Below are 19,210 nucleotides of genomic sequence, written 5' to 3'. Positions count from 1 at the left end.
GGTCATATTGAGTTCCTGTCCTTCTTTAGCTAACCATACAACATTTAACAGACTTCAGATGTTTGTATATTTTCAAAATGTGTTACTATGTAGTATGTACAATTGTAGATGTCATTTTTTTATATATTTCAGGTTTTGTGGTCTTTGCAACACTTATTGTCATTGTATCCTTGATCATGATCTTTGTAGTAGGACCCCGACATGGGCAGACCAACATTCTCGTGTACATAACAATTTGCTCAGTCATTGGCGCTTTATCCGTATCCTGTGTAAAAGGCTTGGGCATTGCTATAAAGGAACTTTTTGCAGGAAAAGCTGTGCTAAAACATCCCTTGGCCTGGATTCTGCTGCTAAGTCTTATTGCTTGTGTAAGCACACAGATTAACTATTTAAATCGGGCCCTGGACATTTTCAACACTTCTATAGTGACACCAATCTATTATGTGTTCTTCACAACCTCTGTTTTAACCTGTTCTGCAATTCTCTTCAAGGAATGGCAACACATGGCAGCTGATGACATTATTGGTACACTTAGTGGCTTTGTCACCATAATCGTAGGGATATTTTTATTGCATGCCTTTAAGGATGTCAATTTTTCCCTATCAAATTTGCCTGTGACATTGCATAAAGATAACAAAGGAATAAATGGCTGCGTGCCAAGCACATATGAACTATTTAATCACGACGAAGAAACTGCAACTCGCATAAGTGACCTACACTCACCTGATGGAATATCTTCCAGGAGAAATGGAAATCTGTCAGCCTCCTAAAGAAAACAATTCTGTAACTTTTGTTTCATTGTGAAAAGCCAGTTTTACAGCATTTTTCAAACAGATATATTTAAATAGTACTGCAGACAATCATTTTTTTAGGTTTGACTAGCTTGGTCGAGGAGCAGTGGTGGATTTTTATTTGCCTTACTCTTAATTTAAAAATACTAAAGAACCTCACTCTGTTATTTGCTTAACTTAGAATGAATATGTAAATATTCTGTTTTGGTTTAAGACTTCTTGCACTAATGACAATTTTAACAAATAAAATGCTTTATTTCTGATGAGGAAGTGATCTATTGGTCTTGCACACCTGCAAATCTTTTATGGTAATTTGGTGAATTATGCTACGATTTGTTTTTATTATGAGACATTGCTACTCATCCATCCAGAACAATCTATGTTTGGACAAATGTGCTAGATTCTAGGACAGGGGTGTGAAACACAAGGCCCATTGGCTGGATCCAACCCAATATAGTCAGTCAGATGTGGCCTACAGGGCCATCCTCGTCCACTTAATGTGAAGAAGAAAGATCAGCCCATCATAGCTTTGGTATAGTCTGCCCATGCAAAGAGGAAAGATTGCACCAGCGTGACTTTGGCCTGGTTTATCTAATGCGAAGAGGAAACATGCCAGCAGTTTAGGGAGTGGTGTCAAGCTGGCCATGCTCACCCGTTGGCCACACCCACCCAGATAGCCACGCCTGCCCATTGCCCACCTCTGAGGTTAATCAGCCCTGATGTGGCCCTCAATGAAATTGAGTTTGACGCCCTTGTTCTAGGAAATTTGCAGTTGCAACCAATCTGTTTTTATTTAATTGTTGAACCAGACATTCCTGAGAAACAGGACTTAGTGGAATCAGCTCACAAAGGTCTACATAGAAAAATGCTATTTTAAGAAAGCACCTAGATGTAAACCATGTTTGTATATATTAGAACATACCTGAAACACACACAAATACTTAGTGGCTTCAAGTATTTAAAGTGATTCATGTTGCAATTACTGCTGGATTGACAAATTTATTCAGTCCATTATTGAAAAAAGTTCCCCCCCCTTCCAGTCTTTCTACTGTAACAATTACAGTATTACCTACATGGCTTGACTCTGGAACACCAAGTGCAATAAAAAATCATGTACTTTTCAACTCCATCTAAAGCAGAGACAAATCAAAAGGCAGAAGGTAGGCTTAAGTGTGTGTGCAAAATGGAAGAATGCCTGTAGATTATGTTTCAGCCTCTCTATATGGAAGAAAAAAGTTGACAAGCTGACCTTCAAAATTAGGAAGGTGGAAACAGACTGAGCTGGGAAAAGTTTAAAAGAGCATAAATTAAATAACATCCTGATAAAATACAATATAAAGAGCATCAAATGCCAATTGATCTACCTTCATCAGTTTGGCAGTTAATTGCATTCAGAATTAGAAAACGTCTCAAAATGTTTGGAAAAACAAAAATGCAATGAAATAAGATGTTTCAGTGACTGTTGTGGGAAAGATAGTGGGTTATTGTAGCAGTTTTTAGGTGTTCTGCAATATAACCAAACAGAAAATCAAGAACACTGTTGTTAAGTGACAAAATAATTAGATGGAATGTTAGTTGCCGTACTTCCAGTTGCTATTATTCAAGTCCCACTCAGTCATAATGTCCCATAATCACACAATAGCCATTTTCAGGGCTCACCATCTCCTGCTGGCTTCTCTGCTGACTTAGCTTGTTAGAAGTAAACAGTGAAGGCTGCAAATGGTGAACATGTGACTGCAGGACTCTGTAGTAGCCACAATCCAGGGGTGAAATTCTCCTTGTTCACTCGTGCCTGTTGGTCATTGGAGAGCCTGTGGTGAAGGCAGCGCGAGGCTATATCTATCCACCCAGATGCTGCCAACTGGGTTCTTTTACCCTCTGCACGTGCACAGAACACTTTGCACATGCGCAGAAAGTAAAAAAGGTGTCCAAGCATGTAGGCGGAACCTCGCACTGCCTTTATGACAACCAACTCTGACAACCAAGAGGCAAAAGCGAACTGGGAGTATTTCACCCCTGCCACAATCATGAGACCTGGTAGGTGCTCCTTGTGCAGCACCATAACTAGGGAAGGTTGCCAAACAAACATTAAACCAGGACTATCCATATAATCTTTTAAAGCAGGGATAGGCAAGCTTTTAACTGGAAGCACTACAGTGAGCAGAGGTATATTGTGAAAATGAATAGGATAATGACTCCCCTTTTTTTTATTTCAGGAGATTATCCCAATAAATTAGCCTATTTTAACATTTAGAAAAGAAATTTATGGCAATGTTCCATAACGTAACATTCAATGGGATTGAATAGTTCAAAATTTACCACATTGTGTTAACCAAACTAAATATTTTGTGAATTTAGCCTATGTGTTTCCTACTTCAAATTAGAAAGAAACTCTTATGGCTATGGTTTGATCATCTCTGCTCTTAGGTATGATAATCTATAATCTTAGAATAGTTTGTATTAGAAACTTTAATATTACTGCCTATGTTATAAATACAATTAGTCTACCTAGAAAATTGGATACAGAGATAATCTCTCTTGCAAACATGTCTTGATTTTATACATAATTGAAACAGTGATTCTTAGACCAGGAAAGCCAAACAGTACTTTAAAATTACAGTAACATTTAATTAAGAATTTTGAGAGAACTAACAGAGAGAACCCTTAGAAAACTGTTAACTACTGAATCGTGACTCATCAAAGTATAATACTTGAACAGTTAAGAGTCTGAAGACAATTTTTCTAAAACTAAACAACAGGTATAATTCTAAGCTGGTAAGTACAAGCTGTGGTCCCTACATACTATTCCACAATAATTCCACCTTCAACTTTATTTACTTCCAATGAGATATAAAAACAGGATTCAGATTCACCAATTATATGAGAAGCTAAAAATACCAGAAGTCCTTTATTCTAAGGGTATTTAATTGTTTCCCTAAATCTGAATAAAATGAAGCATTAATTATTTATATCTTACAATCATACTTTTAAAATCTCATTAAAATCTTTTATTTCCAAAGCTGATTACATTATGGGGTAAAATAGTTTTCTAAAAAGAACATTCTATTGATTAAAAAATAGCAAACGGAGTGTTTTTAAAAGATAAGCTGAGCAGCTTAATACTTTCCTTATACAAAAACATTTCAAGCATACTCCTATAATAAAATTCACTTTTGTTAGCAAAAGTAAATAAAGATCCCTTATATTAAGCCTTTAAAACAATTATAAAAACTGGAGAAACTCAAAGATTTACGCCTAAAATAGTTGCATTGCAAAGTGTTTTATCAAAAGTATTTTAAAAGTAGTCTAAAATCTGAAATTTGTATACAGTCATTGAGTTTTAAAATCAACCATTCAAACATTTTAGTTGATCCTGGAAAGCAATGAAGATCGGGGCTGTTTCCCTTAGACATCTAGTTTCAAATTGTGCTGCAACTGACCATTGTTTTCAAAAGATCATAGGTCTTTTCTAGTTGCTGGCCAAAGACTGATGAATGGGAGGTTGGAAACAGCGGACATGTTCCACCGGTGTGCTTTCTCCATCACCAGATTTCAGATACTTGTCCAGCGTGGTAATAATTTCATCATTCAGTATCTGGAACTTGCGAATTCTCTCAACCATTTTTTTTAACTGCTACAAAATAAAAATTATCATCAGTAAAAGGGAAAGATACCAAAATGAAACACAAAAGTGAAAAATAAACCTACCACATTCTTGATGACTTCGTCTTTGCCATCATGCTTCTGTACTTTCAGTAAGTGATAACAGAAATCGAGCACATCAAATCGACGCTGCTGTCCCAAAAGCACAATAATCATACAGCCAGCCCAATGCAGCCCATCTCCAAAACATTGTCTACAAAGTAAAAGTGGAGAGAAAGCACTACATTATACTGAATAGGGTAAATCAGGATTCTGGATTCCCAGGTCTGTCACTACAATTAACAATGCTGAATGTTTTGCAGAATTTTGCAATATCATTTTATTATACGGTACTGCTAATAACTTTCTTTTTTGCATATTTTTGGAAATCCGGGCTGGCTGAGCAACAATTGCCAGCCGCATTAGAGGCTTCCCTTTGGGCAACCCTCCTCCTTCCCCTCCTCTGGCTGGCTGTGGCTGAGCTGGGAGCGTACACATGCACGGGGGGAATCTCGTCAAGTGAGTGTCAAAGCGCAGGAAAGGCACGTGCAAGGTGGGTGGGCGGCCGCTCGTTTAACAAGGCTTTTAACAGGACACAACAGGATGCAGCTTCTCTCCTGCACTAAGGCTCCAGTCATCACCTTGCCATGCCCCCCCCCCCCATCTCCAGCAGCTCTTCGTCTTAACGCAGAGGGCAGGAACTAAAAACAGGGTGTCCAGGGGGAAAGCATTTTGAAATTCCCTGATATTTCCCTGACATTTCCCTGTAACTTGTGATCTAGTTAAGGCTCGGTCGTAGATGACATCATACCAAATGGCTAAGCCGTGGAGAAATACCGGTAGCTGAGGAAGCAAGTTGTTGCCACAGTTGTGCTCATTTTTGCTTGACTCTGCCAGGCAGCGTGATTCTTTTTTTTTTTTTTACATGATTTTTCCCTGACTGTTAAACAGTTTAATAGTTTTTTCCCCTCTGATTTTTTTCCGGGTTTTTTTATGAATTCCCTGATATCTCCCAAACTGCCGATTTCCTGATAATTCCCTCATTTCCCTGTTTCCCAGGTTTGCTAGACACCCTGTAAAGAGAAGCTTAGGCTGCCTTACATGCAACTGTGGCGCAAAGGCAGGTACAGCGCCAGTTTACTCCTGCATTTTCCAGTGACCCACCTTCCCCATCTCTTGTGAGCCCATGGCTGACTGTGGCTGAGCCAGGAGCGTGCGCACACAGGAGGAGACCCTCCTCAAGTGAGGGCCAAAGCACAAGAAAGGCGTGTACGAGGTGGGCGGCCACTCACTTAAGGAGGTTCTCCCCACGTGTGCACATGTTGCGGCTCAGCTACAACTGGCTGGGGATAAGGCAGCCTTCACTTCCTGCTGCTTTGGGCTGGAATTCGTGCCTTCCGCGCTTGGTCGAATGGCTGACGGGTTGGGGAATGACACGACAAGGCAATAGCCGGATTCTTAGTGAGGGAGAGACGCCGTGTCCTGTTTTGCCCACCCTGAGTGCGCCTTTCCTGTGCTTTGGTGCTCACTTCCGGAGAGTCCCCCCGCATGTGCGCACGCTCCCAATTCAGCCACTGCTGGCCAGGGGGCTACAAGAGGAGGAGGAGGGGGGAGGAGGAGTATGGTTGCCTAGAGAGAAAGAAAGAGACATAGAGACACATGCGCAGAGTGATACAGAGAGGGGGAGAGAGAGACACACACAGAGTGATACACGAGTTAAAAGAAACAGACACAGAGAGTTATACATGGGTTGAGAGACAGACACATAGACACACAGAGTGATATACAGGAGGTAAAAGACACACAATACAATGATACACAGAGAGGGAGAGAAGGGAAGATACAGGGAGGGGGAGAGATATACACAAGGGGAGAGATACACAGAGGGGAGGAGAGGAAAGGGAGAAGAAATGGAGACGGGAGAGTATAGAGAGAGACACAGACACAGAAAGGGGTGAAGAGGAAGAGAGACATAGAGAATGTTTTTGTGGCTGGATAGGTGACTAGGAGGTAATATGACTAGATTGGGTTGACATTGAGTTGGCCAGGCCCACCCATGTTTTGTGGCTCCAGGTGTGGGCTTTTTCTGTGGAAAACGGGTCCAAATGTCTCTGACTGTTTAAAGTTGCAGACCTCTGGTCTAACCTAAAGTCTTATAACTGACCATCCAAATACATTTCAGTAATGCAGCTGTACTAACATTAATATATGGTTTACTGATATTTGTAAAGGAATTAAGAGTTTAGTAAATATAGTAAATTCTTAATTCCTTTGTTATATTATATCATAATCATATTCTAACTTCAGAAATAAAAAAAAATAAAGCACTATTAAATAGCAATGCCTTTGCCAGTCATTTGGATACATACTCGACAGTAAATTCATTGGCCCCCACTGGAATACAGTATACAAACTGCATTGCGCTCCAAAGGCGGTGAAATTCCACACACTCATCTACGTGCATCACACCATTGCTAGGGAGAGGGCCACGCCATATGGGATCATCCAGGAATATTCGAATCCTTGTTAAGATGACTTCAAACATAGAAAGTCCACAGCAAAGACGTTCCTTAGTTAGCAAATCTCCTTCTCTTGCAATGGCAATTTGCTATAATTGCAACCAACAATACATTATCAGACTAAAGAGCTTATTAACGTGAAAGTGAGCTACTGAGTTTCAAAAAGGCTGCAAAATGATACTATTTAAATTGTTTTTATTTAATTACTGAAATTTAGATGAACGTCATGCAAAATAATGTTTGTGTAATTAAAATTTGAAAATAAAATGTATACAATATTAACATATTACAAGCTCACACTTTTAACCCATTAAATCTACATGACAGAGAAATATACTGATCCATGTTCAATTTCTACAATTGAAAGACTTCAAAAATCAATAAAGGTTCAAATCCATTATTTTAACAGAATGTGTTGGGGGGTTTTTCACCTGCAGAGGATGATTCTCTTCACTGAATGCCAAGCTCATTAAACCATGAAGTGTCATATTTTGGAGTGAAATTCCACATTATGTTTACATCATTAGCTATTATGGATTCCCCAGTGTTGTATTAATAGATGTAGTCATTGAATCAAAAGAGTCTATTAACATTTTAAATTTTTTTCTTCCTCACATTTTTCCTCTCCCCCCCCCCCGCCAATCAACCAAATGTTTATCCATTAGTTGCAACAGGAATTGATCAACTGACTTGTTGCATAGGCCAGAAGTGAGATATACAAGAAACGGGGACCGATGTAGATGGCCATCACCCTGTCTCCCCATCACCACTACCTTAAAAAGAACTGTAACTAATGCTTTGCTTTAAAAGAATTGGTAGAAATACAAGAAATAGAGAAGGTAATAAATCGAGGAGAATATTTTGGAAAGTAGGAATTGAATCAAAAAATGGAAAAGACAGAGCAGGAAGATTGAATGTAGAATGAAAACAAACAATGAGGAAACGAGGATTAAGGAAGGGGAGGAAACAATAGGCCTAAAATTAAGAGGCACAAGAAATAATAATTATTTTGGATAGTTAAGCCAACAGCGGTTAAGTTGGAGTTAAAATTTAGATTCAATTGATGGAGAATCCAGAAGACAAAATTAGGTTTTCTTTTTGGAGATAGCTTTTTTCAGCGACATATACATAGAATAGAGTCTTATATAAGTAAACGTCACAATAATAAGAATTTTTGGAACAGCCATTGTTAGTTAAAATTTGAGACATCAGTATGCTAATTATAAGGTGAGTTAGGACAAAAAACACTCTGGGAAAGATAAAGAGGATAGAAGAGGAAGTAGAAGGGGGAGAAAGAGAAGGAGTGGAGAGGGGTAGAAGGGGAGTGAAGGAGTAAGAAGGTAGGAGGAGGAGATAGAGAGATGAGAGTGCAAGGAAAAAAGGGGCAGACTGATGATTATTGATATAAGGGCAGAATAAGATCATTGATAAAAATGAATAACTATGTATTTTATTTTAAAATTTTAAGGCATTAATTTGCATGTTCTGTAGAAGAAAAAATAAAAAAGGGGGGGGAAGAGAATAGTTTTCACTCCCTTTTGTTTCAGTTTCCCAGGTTACTTTTACAGTCCTGTTCAGCCAATTTCTTCATCCAAATATTAACTGTGGCCAACCTTATTTAGTGTTCTAAATCACATAATCTGGCTAGCTGGTGTTGTTGTATGGCACATAACTCTCTAAAATCTGAATTTTTAATCCATTAAGATAAAATCTCATTCTTTAGAAATTACATTACTAATTCAACCAACGTAGGATGCCAAAAAGCTCTATCCTCTACATGGCAGTTATGTAAAAAACGTAAATACAACCTGAGGTGTTCCCAATCTTTCAATCAATGGAACAAGGTGGAGTGGAGCATATTTTGATTCTAGTCTCTTCATTTTAGCATCAAGTCTTTCCCCCTCTGGAAACAGACAGAGAGAGAAAAATGTGACTTATTTTCATTTATTCATTGTACTATATTTTTATCCCAACTTTCTGCATTCAGAGTCTTAAGGAGGCTGTTTCAGCTTAATGTTTCATTTGGTTTATTCCACCACCACATTTTGTACATGTACAAAATAAATACTAACATCAGAGCTTTTTATTTTATTCCTAAAATGAAGTTCTGAACTTTAAACATATATTTGCTGCTACATACTTTTTTTTGTACATGCAGATACATATCCTAATTTTTTAATGCACCTGGCTTATACAGCTTGTGAAAGGGAATGTTCTGTGGCAAATATCTGACAAGGATTGACACATTTTCTTAACCTTATCTACTAAGCAAGAAGAAATTTCATTTTGTAAACTAGCAGGGTATGTAAACAATACAAGAAATAAAAGGGGGGAAAGTGCTGAAAACAAAACTTAAATGAGGAAAAAATATAAAGTAAAGAAGTGAGCTGGGCACTGTTTTGTGTTGTGTGTATTCTTTATATTACAAAGAGCAATAAAATTTATTTTTTTTAAAAAAAGAGAAGTGCCTTCACTTCATTAATCACACTATTAAGCTGTTTAATGTATTCTCTGCACAATATTCACCACTCATAACAAAGGATTTAATTGTGATGCAGATGTGTGCTGTGCTTCAGGTGCATAGCCAGGATGGTGCAGTGGTTAGAGTGCAGCACTGCAGGCTACTTCTGCTAACTGCTAGTTGTAGTTCAGCAGTTCAAATCCCACCATCGGCTCAAGGTTGACTCAGCCTTCTATCCTTCTGAAGTGGGTAAAATGAGAACCCATATTGTTGGAGGCAATATGCTGATTCTGTAAACCGCTTAGAGAGGACTGTAAAGCACAGTATACAAGTCTAAATGCTATTGCTATTCATTAGCTTCTTGTCTTGATTTTTGCGGTCCCACATTGACAGCATAATGTGGCATGAGTATTCCGGTTGGAAAGCCATATGAAAAAGCATACCCTTGACATGAATTCTTGGTAAAATATTCTGGAATGGCGCTGCATGCAATAGATCACAAACTTCCTCCAATGACTGCAATAAAGAGAATAAAGATGTAACACTAAAGAGGTATGATTGGGAATCTCTGACGGCAGTGCTGAAGTTGTGGGCTGATTTTTAACTAAAGTAACAATATCCAAAAAAGAGAACATTTTTTCCATGATTTCCTGATGGAAATTGACCTGTGCCTCCATGTATAGGAATAGTTTCATAAATAAGAAAAATGAAAAGAGATATACTGCTGAGGAATATGGTTAATTCCACTCAAACAACCAGTAGGAATGCATTGATAAACACCAGAGTAGCAAGTATTACATTTTTTAAACTTGCAAGAAATATTGATCTTTTGGTAGATTTGCCTCAGTCTAAGAGTTTTTTATCAGAATAGCAAAGTAGTTTTATGGGGAAAATAACATTTTATTTTATGAGCAAAACAATTAAGCCATATAGCAGTTTTTATCAATAAGCATAACACAAATTATAATTTCCATTGTTCAAGCAGCAGATGGAAATATATCAACTGGACCATGAATTAAGCTTTTGTTTTCAATATTATTCCAAAATCCACTATCTCCTCTAGGATAGTTTTAATAATAGAACCCAAAATCCAGGAAAGTAATGATGGGGCTCTCATTTTTAAAAAAGGTATCTTCAAAATGTACTGAATTTAATAATTGTTCATTTTGATACTTAACACTGATGAACCCATCTGTGTCAGGAGGCTGTTTATATTCCAACAGCACCAAAAATTCAGGAAGCCACCTTCAAAAGGTAGCAAATGGTTATTTTCAGTATACAGTGATCCCCCGATTATCGCGAGGGTTCCTTCGGCCGCCCAACAGCTGATCTGCTCCGCAGCGCGGCAGCAGATCAGCTGTTGGGCGGCCGAAGGAACCTTCCCTGGGTCTTCCCCGCCGCCCAGGCAAAGGGGAAACCCCAAGATCGCTTGCCGCTTGCCCGTTCACCCGCCCGCCCGGCTGCTCGCTTGCCCGTTCGCCCGCCCGCCCGGCCGCTCCGCTTGCCCGTTCGCCCACCCGCCCGGCCGCTCCGCTTGCCCATTCGCCCACCCGCCCGGCCGCTCCGCTTGCCCGTTCGCCCGCCCGCCCGGCTGCTCGCTTGCCCGTTCGCCCGCCCGCCTGGCTGCTCGCTTGCCGCTCGAGAGCAAGAGGGGGAGAGATAGAGAAAGAGAGAGAAGGAAAGAAAGAGATGAGAGAGGGAGGAAGAGAGTGTGAGAGAGGAAGAAGCAAGATAGAGAAAGAGAGAGAGAAAGAAAGATGAGAAAGGGAGTGACGTCATCGGGTGGAAAAATCGCGATATAGCGTTTCGCAAAGATCAAGATCGCGAAACTCGGGGGATCACTGTATACTTTCAATGTGCGGAATGAACAAAGGAAATATGCAGATTATGCTATTGGGCATTTATAGCATAGGTTTTTCTTCCCAGCTAGCTTGGCAGAACTTTGAAATAGGAATATATAGTCACTACCATGTCAATGTATATACGTGTCAATGAAAATAAATAGAGGAAACTATCATTAACATAGTCACTACTGCCATCTTAACTTCTTAGCCATCCATGTAGACACCTTAAATTATAAATAGAATTGCTGAGAAGCTAAGAGAAATCACTATTGAAGGACTGCTTCTCTACAGAGTAGCTTAGTCTCAAATATATATATATATATATATATAACCATATTTTTTAGATTATAAGATGTATCTTAATTTTTGGGGAGGAAAATAGGGTGGGGGGGGAAATCTGCCTACGAGGTATTCATCTGGCTAGCATTCTTAGTCTGGTCAGCTTCAGCACATTATTTTTCCTCTGGATAGGGCTTTTAAAAAACCTCATTTGGAGGGAATAGCAATGAAAAAACCTGCAGACTTAGGACTGGAAAAAAACTTCTTAGGAGGGAGGGCTATGAAAAGTCTGCAAGTCGGTAAGAGCCAGGAAGATCGTTAGCACTTTATCAGGGCTGGGAAAAAACCTTCCAAGGGAGTAGCAATGAAAAAGCCTGCAAGCCAGGGAAGAGCGGAGAAGATTGTTAGTGCCTCGATGGGCTGGGGGGGAAAAGCTTCCAAAAAAACACAAAAAACCCTACATTCAGAGTATTAGACAAACCCAAATTTTCAACGTCTTTTAGGGGAGGAAGGTGCATCTTATACTCCCAAAAATACAGTATTTGCAAAATTGGAAAACATTTTACAACCACTTATGTAATTGCAAGAAGAACCATTTTAATTTTTGATTACTCATGTATTTTCAACACTGATGGCGTTTCAGAGCTCCTCTGTAATTTTTCTAAATACAGATTTTTATTTTCCAAAGTCCTTTTTCTAAAACAGACAGCAGAGGGCATAAAAGAAATAGGACTTCTCCTTTGAAGGGGAAAAGACCCAAAGTAAGAGCCTGTATTTGTGCAAATTTTGACTGAATTCTTATGAAAAATGCTAGCATTTCTTCTTCACAATCTTATTTTCATAAATAATTGAAAAGTATTTGAAAGTTAAGGTTCTTAAATTGATGGTTGATTTTATGCCATAATCTTTAATGCGTGAAGCAGGCAGGGAAACAACAGCGCTGGTTGGCTTCTGCAGCAGGGGGGAAATCTGAAACATGTATGGCAATGTCATTATGCAAACAGTCTTATGTACTTGGGGCACAAATATGTAATTGATGCATTTGCATAATGGCATTACAATACATGCTCTATGCTCTTTTTCCTTCGTTGTACTGTAATCTGTTGTTGACACTGCTTTTCCACACCTACCAGGCTTTGCTCAATGAGGAGACAGAAGAGAATAGCATTTCCCACTTCTCTCAGATTTTGGAAACACACAGTTTTCAGTTCAGCATACTCAACAATATCTTTGAGCTGATGATGAAAGAATTCCAGAATTCCTGAAGAATGTGGTAATAGGAGGGATAGAGAGGGGAAGGGGGAGAGAAGGGGAGGGGCAGAGAAAGAGAGAGAGAGAGAGAGGAGAGAGAGGCAGAGGGGAAAAATAAAAAGTCACATGTCAACACTACAGTATGCTGTTCACAGAAAATTAATATTTTCCCCTCTATATTCTTTACAGGTAGTCCTTGACTTAAATGATTCCTTTAGCAGACTATTAAAAATTATAATAGTACTAAAAAAAAAAATTCACATAACCAATGCAGCATACCTGTAGTAATGTGATAAAAATTAGGATGCTTGGCAACTACTTATATTTATGACAATTTAAATGTCCCAGGGTTCATATGACAACTTTTTGCAATCTACTGACAAGCAAAATCAACAGGGAAGCCAGATTCACTTAACAACTAGGGCAAGAAAGATCATAAAATGGAGCAAAACCCACTTAATAACAATTTGTACTTAGCCACGTAAATTTTAAGCTCATTTCGGGTCATAAATCAAGGACCACCTGTATCTAGATAAGAAAGCCATAGTTGTGATATAAGCTTAAATTCTATTAAGACAATCTTTTTTCCCTTAAAATACTCCAGGATACCAGGATTGAACCCTTCTTGAACTGCTGTTTCTTTCCCCCTTATATGATTCATATAGGTAAAAATATTACGGCTGGGTGGGGAATTCTTAAAATTGCCAGTGTTGGACACTCCTCTAAATCTTGATATTATTGTTTTATCAATAATCAACAAAGGTCAATTATGGAACCCCTGATGCCTACAAAATATTTTGGAGGAAACCTAAAAATATATTACCCCACTCTATCACAAATTAAAAACTAAAATATAGCAATATTAGTCTTTTTAACCTCAATTTAAATTGTTTATTAAATAAGCCAATAAAAAGAAGAAACAAACATTCATTATTAACATAATTAAAATTGAACTTACCTGGAGAGCCATATTCATGTCTAGGCAATCTACATATTTTGGGCATTACTTCCATTAAAGTCTTTACATACTGAAGAATTGTGCCTTGTAACTGAGAAAGCAAATGTAAACAATATTGCTAAATAAGCATAATTTGAACTGGGGTTCGTAAGAAAAAAGCAATGTTTTAATTGTACTGCCATCTTAAGCAGGGTTTATTTGTATAAAAATGTGAACATTGTCATGTGAACACTGTTTCAAAGTGGACACATTTATGATAAGACATACAAGTGCAACAGTTGTACAAAAAACACGTTTCATCTCTATATAGGTACATTTATGTATTTAAAAAAGAATAATGATTGAATGAAACACAAATTGTATTGTTTACTGCTAATACAAGATGAAAAATAAAGTAAAATTAGCCAGATAAGCAAACTTTGATGATATCCCCTGGAAAACAATGGAACAAGCTGAATTTCCAAAATGAAATGGCAGAGGATGTCAAATATTTTTAATTAATAAATAAAAACGTCCTGTGACTTTCTTTTTTCATCAATACTACAGTATGAATTTTTATATTTCACAGGAAATAGCCCTACAAAAATGTTTACACTTCTAAGAATCATATAATTAAGAATGATTTTTACACAAAATTATAATTCCTATTTTCATACCATCTCAATCATTTAATGGCTGGAGCAGTATGAATTGTGATCCAAAATATGTGAAGAACATAATCAAAACCTGAATGATTACATTTATCTTTATTATTTATTTATTTTATTCATTTCATCAAGCATGTATTAGATAACAGATATAAGTATAAACATGATTATGAATACAAGAAATGGGTATGAATAACAAGGAATATTAGAACACGGATGGTAGGCACGTTGGTGCGCTTATGCACATCCCTTAAAGACCTCTTAGGAATGGAGTGAGGTCTACAGTAAACAGTCTAAGGGTAAAGTTTTAGGAGTTTGGGGAAGAAATCAGAGAGTCAGGGAGTGCATTCCAGATATTAACAACTCTATTCCGGAAATTGTATTTTCTACAATGAACTTTGGAGTGGTTTACCATAAGTTTGTATCTATTGTGTGCTCGTGTATTGTTGTGGTTGAAGCTGAAGTATTCATTGACAGGTAGAACATTGTAGCAGATCATTTTATGTGCTGCACTTAGGTCATATTGAAGATGGCAGACTTTTAAATTGTCTAAGCCTAGAATTTCAAGTCTGGTGGTATAAAGTATTTTGTTACGAACAGAGGAGTAGAGAACTCTCCTTGTGAAATATCTCTGGACTCGCTCAATTATATTAATGTCTGTTATGCAGTGCGGGTTCCAGACAGATGAGTTGTATTCAAGGATTGGTCTAGCAAAAGTTTTGTATGCCCTAGTTTACAGTTCAATGTTACCAGAAAAGAAGCTATGCAAGATTAGGTTATCAACTCTTAATGCCTTTTTGAACTAGAATGAAGTTGAATAGCTTTTTCTATTTTACTGAAATTAAAATAATCCACATACCAGACTCTTGACAACTTTCAGCAATTCTTCCATCACCACAGCAATCCCTTGATATCCCAGTAGTCTGCAGATCACTTTGAAATGAGGGGGGCCTACAAAGTTCCTATAGTTGCTATAAATGCTAGAGTATGCCAAATTCAAAGCCTAGAGAGAACGACACAAGCCATTCAAATCAGATTGGAAGGTATTTCTCCTTTCATTACAAAATATATGAAAGAATCATTTCATGGAATCAAGTTACATTTAATTTTAAAAAGTAAAGTGTTGTTTGAAATATTTGATATTTTCAGATAAAGTAACAAACAGAATTAATTTTGTAATTAATTAAATGCAATTAGTCCTGCAGATGGTCTGGACCTATGACTTAAAGGTGGTAACTAGATCCTAAATTGCACTCAGAAAGAAACTAGAAGCCAATGCAGCTTATACAACAGTAGTGTGACATGGGCAAGGTACATGGGCAAACTCCAAGGTACTTTGAACTATGTGTCCCAAACTATTCTGGACCATTTGTAATTTTCAGGTGGTCTTCAAGAGCAACCCCATAATAATCCACTATAATAATATATAATATAATAATATAATATAATATAATATAATATAATATAATATAATATAATATAATATAATATAATATAATATAATATAATATAATAATCCACTACCCTTTTCTTTTTTTAAAAAAAATCTTGCAATTATTACACTGAATTGGCAGGACCCACATTTAAAAACAAATTGTTATACAGTGTTCCCTCAATTTCCACGGGGGATGCGTTCCGAGACCGCCCGCGAAAGTCGAATTTCCGCGAAGTAGACATGCGGAAGTAAATAAACCATTTTTGGCTATGGACCGTATCACTAGCCTTCCCTTAACACTTTAAACTCCTAAATTACCATTTCCCACTCCCTTAACAACCATTTACTCACCATTATTACTGGTACTCACCATTGAATAGTGATCCTGATATTTATAAACATAATTATTTATTAACATTTTTTTTTTGTTATTTATCTGCAAAAATTATTAGTTTGGCGATGATGTATGACGTCATTGGATGGAAAAAACCGTGGTATAGGAAAAACCGCGAAGTATTTTTAAATTAATATTTTTTGAAAAACCGTGGTATAGGCTATCCGCAAAGTTCGAACCCGCGAAAATCGAGGGAACACTGTATTCTCACCTTTTTCTACAGGTTGATTCAAAATATAGAAAGAAATAACAAATGGTTCTGAAATTGCTAAGAGTTGTACAGTTGAGAGAAAATAAAACCTGGGTCTCCCTAGTCTTAATCTGACACTCTGCCCATTACATTTGGCAAAAATGTGGCATATGATTTCTAACACTTTCTAATATTATAAGATTTTAGAGATAAAACAAGTTAGAATACAAACCTGCCATTTAATGACTCTAATACACACAGTAATGTACAGGAAAATCTTCTACATGTTAATATCAGCCTAATGTTACAAAGACTATTTTGCCACAAGAAATATAACAAGATACAGATAATTAATAGCATTGTGAAACAAATTTAAGGATAATAAAGTCAAAATGTTCTTTCTAACGTGACCTTTCCCTCACTCTCAGTCCAATTGTTAAGTACTGGTGTCACTAAAGAACTGAGAATTATTCACTTGAATCACCAATGAAGCAAGGAGAGTCTGGCAAGAAGAGGGTTTCAGAATGCCTTTGCATTAGCAAGTAAGAAGAAAGGAAAGGAAAAGTTTCCTTAGGAAACAGAACAGGCTGTTCCTGAACGGATGCAAGTAGAAGATAACATAACCCTTGTCACAAGAAACCCTTGTAAACAAAAGGTCAAAGAAAGGGAAACCTCTTGTGCAAAAAGAATATAGCAGCAACTATGAATCATGAAGAAATCTACTTGCTTGTTTACAAACTATAATTTTTATTTGAATATTTTATGACAATCTCAGGATTTTTATTATGAGCATAATTTATGGTATTTGACTAGTTGTAAGTATTGGCCAATACTGATAATTTAAGGGGGAAATCCTGTGAAAAAAATCTTCATATAATTGTATATCTGCATTGCTGCCTTGAATACTCAAATTAAACAGGTGATTTATTTATTTATTTATTTATTTATTGGATTTGTATGCCGCCCCTCTCCGCAGACTCGGGGCGGCTAACAACAGTAATTAATTAATTATACCATATACATAAAAGATTCTGATTTTATTGCATTTCAATTTGGAGCAAAACAAAAAAAATCTGTATTTAATTTAATCTGTACACAGTAATTATAAACTGCAGAGAATTTTAAGTAGTCAAATCCCATAAATTATGTTCCTTGTATTGTATCAAACCTTCATTGTGCTTTTTTCCTAACTACAGCATTAAGTAAGTCCCACTTACTTGTAGATTATAAACAAATGTAATTTCTGCACTGCAGTACTGTATCATTCATCAATCAGTACTTTTAATTCAGTCAAGGGTAAGAATGTGCCAACATAAAATGGGCGATAGCATAAAATATGTTTCACAGTTTGGATAGCCTCTTATGATCTCATTTTCTAGAACTAAAGATGAACTTTTCTTTGGAACATTCATTCTCAAGCTCTTTTATGTAGAAATAAAACTGCTAGGACAAAAGTGGATCATTTTATCTGCCAATGGAGTGGTCTGATAATCAACTCTGAATGGTTGACAACTACATGTACATCTTGTCTTTCAGAAACAAATACACAATTACACTCCGTAAGTTACAAAGTACAGTACTGTACAACTATTCTTAAAGCGGACCCCACTGAAAAAAGCACAGGCTGCAAAATTAAATATAATACATAACTGCTGCAGAATGAAAATTGTCAAACACCTACTATATGAAAAGCAATGAAAAATATTAACCTTCGATCCATGTAGATATTGGGGCTGTGCATTGGGCTGCTTGTCTCTCTGGAATTCCTGAGAAAATGGTAGTATTGTTCGAACAAACCTATGTAAACCAAACAAGGTAACTGTCAGGCTCCAAAGACCAAGAGAAACATGTGATTCTTTCAAGTAGATTTCTTTATTGTTCTCACTAATGGACAGCATCTTGCCAAACTAAAAATATGCTAACAATCCCCTAGAACAGTGATGGCGAGCCTTTTTCCCCTTGGGTGCCAAGTGTGGGCGTGCGATATTGCACATGCTTGAGTGCCCACACCCATAATTCAATGCCAGTGGAGAGTGAAAACAGCTTCCCCCGCCCCCCCGAAGGACCTCTGGTGGGCCCAGCTGGCTCATGTTTCACCCTCCCCAGGCTCCAAAGGCTTCCCTGGAGCCCAAAGAGGGTAAAAACGCCCTCCCACATCCCCCTGGATGCTCTCTGGAAGTAAAAAAAAGCCCTCCTAGAGCCTCACTATAAGCCAAAAATCAGCTCGCTGGCATACACATGCACATTGCAGCTGAGCTAGGGCAACAGCTCGTGTGCCAGCAGATATGGCTCTGCGTGCCACCTGTGGTACCTATGCCATAGGCTCACCATTACTGCCCTAGAAATATACTCTGGGAATTATTAGGGAGGGCTGTTTTCATCATTTCCCACCACCACCACCACCAAAGTGATCTGAACTGAGTTGTCTCTTGATCATCAAAATTGTACTCCCTCCCTGCTGGCAGTCCAGACTATATTGTATCACAGCAGCATAATGTATAATTATTTAAGTCCCACCTTAGTCATGAAAGCATTTGTTACATTTATATCCTTATTTTAAATTAGGAGCACAAGGTGTCACTCTCAACATTCTTCTATTTTTCCACACAAAATTTAGTGAGGTATGTTGAATTGAGAGAGAAACAGAGACTAGTCCTGTGAGCTTCTGTGACTGGCAATAGACTACATGTGGGCCTCCTTGTGGCAGTTCAACCCCTTAAACACTCTACCAGACCTTGTGCCAGTTCAACACTTTCAGCACTACACTACACCAGAGCCTATTCCTTTTTCAAAAACATC

At 37.6% G+C, this 19,210-nt stretch overlaps 2 protein-coding genes across 9 annotated transcripts in view; one reads left to right on the top strand and one right to left on the bottom strand.

Annotated features, from left to right (window-relative positions):
* Positions 1-1,054, top strand: part of NIPA2 (NIPA magnesium transporter 2) — a 28,650-nt gene extending 27,596 nt beyond the window's left edge. For all 3 annotated transcript variants that reach the window (XM_070750938.1, XM_070750939.1, XM_070750937.1), the window contains one exon: positions 133-1,054. In XM_070750938.1, coding sequence (XP_070607039.1) covers positions 133-770 — 638 coding nt within the window. In that variant the 3' untranslated portion in view covers positions 771-1,054. The remainder of the gene's footprint in view (positions 1-132) is intronic.
* A 2,344-nt stretch (positions 1,055-3,398) lies between these two features.
* CYFIP1 (cytoplasmic FMR1 interacting protein 1) overlaps positions 3,399-19,210 on the bottom strand; it is a 57,907-nt gene continuing 42,095 nt past the window's right edge. For 4 of the 6 annotated variants that reach the window (XM_070750927.1, XM_070750923.1, XM_070750924.1 and 1 more), the window contains 9 exons: positions 18,121-18,208; positions 15,252-15,395; positions 13,746-13,836; positions 12,667-12,797; positions 9,857-9,929; positions 8,761-8,855; positions 6,803-7,041; positions 4,500-4,647; positions 3,399-4,425 (listed from right to left, as the gene is read on the bottom strand). In XM_070750927.1, the coding sequence (XP_070607028.1) occupies positions 4,261-4,425; positions 4,500-4,647; positions 6,803-7,041; positions 8,761-8,855; positions 9,857-9,929; positions 12,667-12,797; positions 13,746-13,836; positions 15,252-15,395; positions 18,121-18,208 (1,174 nt within the window). In that variant the 3' untranslated portion in view covers positions 3,399-4,260. The remainder of the gene's footprint in view (positions 4,426-4,499; positions 4,648-6,802; positions 7,042-8,760; positions 8,856-9,856; positions 9,930-12,666; positions 12,798-13,745; positions 13,837-15,251; positions 15,396-18,120; positions 18,209-19,210) is intronic. The other 2 variants (XM_070750928.1, XM_070750925.1) reach the window with 1 other exon arrangement.

This window comes from Erythrolamprus reginae, chromosome 4, assembly GCF_031021105.1.
Source record: "Erythrolamprus reginae isolate rEryReg1 chromosome 4, rEryReg1.hap1, whole genome shotgun sequence".
Classification (NCBI taxonomy): domain Eukaryota; kingdom Metazoa; phylum Chordata; class Lepidosauria; order Squamata; family Dipsadidae; genus Erythrolamprus; species Erythrolamprus reginae.
Note: the sequence above shows the minus strand (reverse complement) of the source record. Positions and strands in the feature narration are given on the sequence as shown.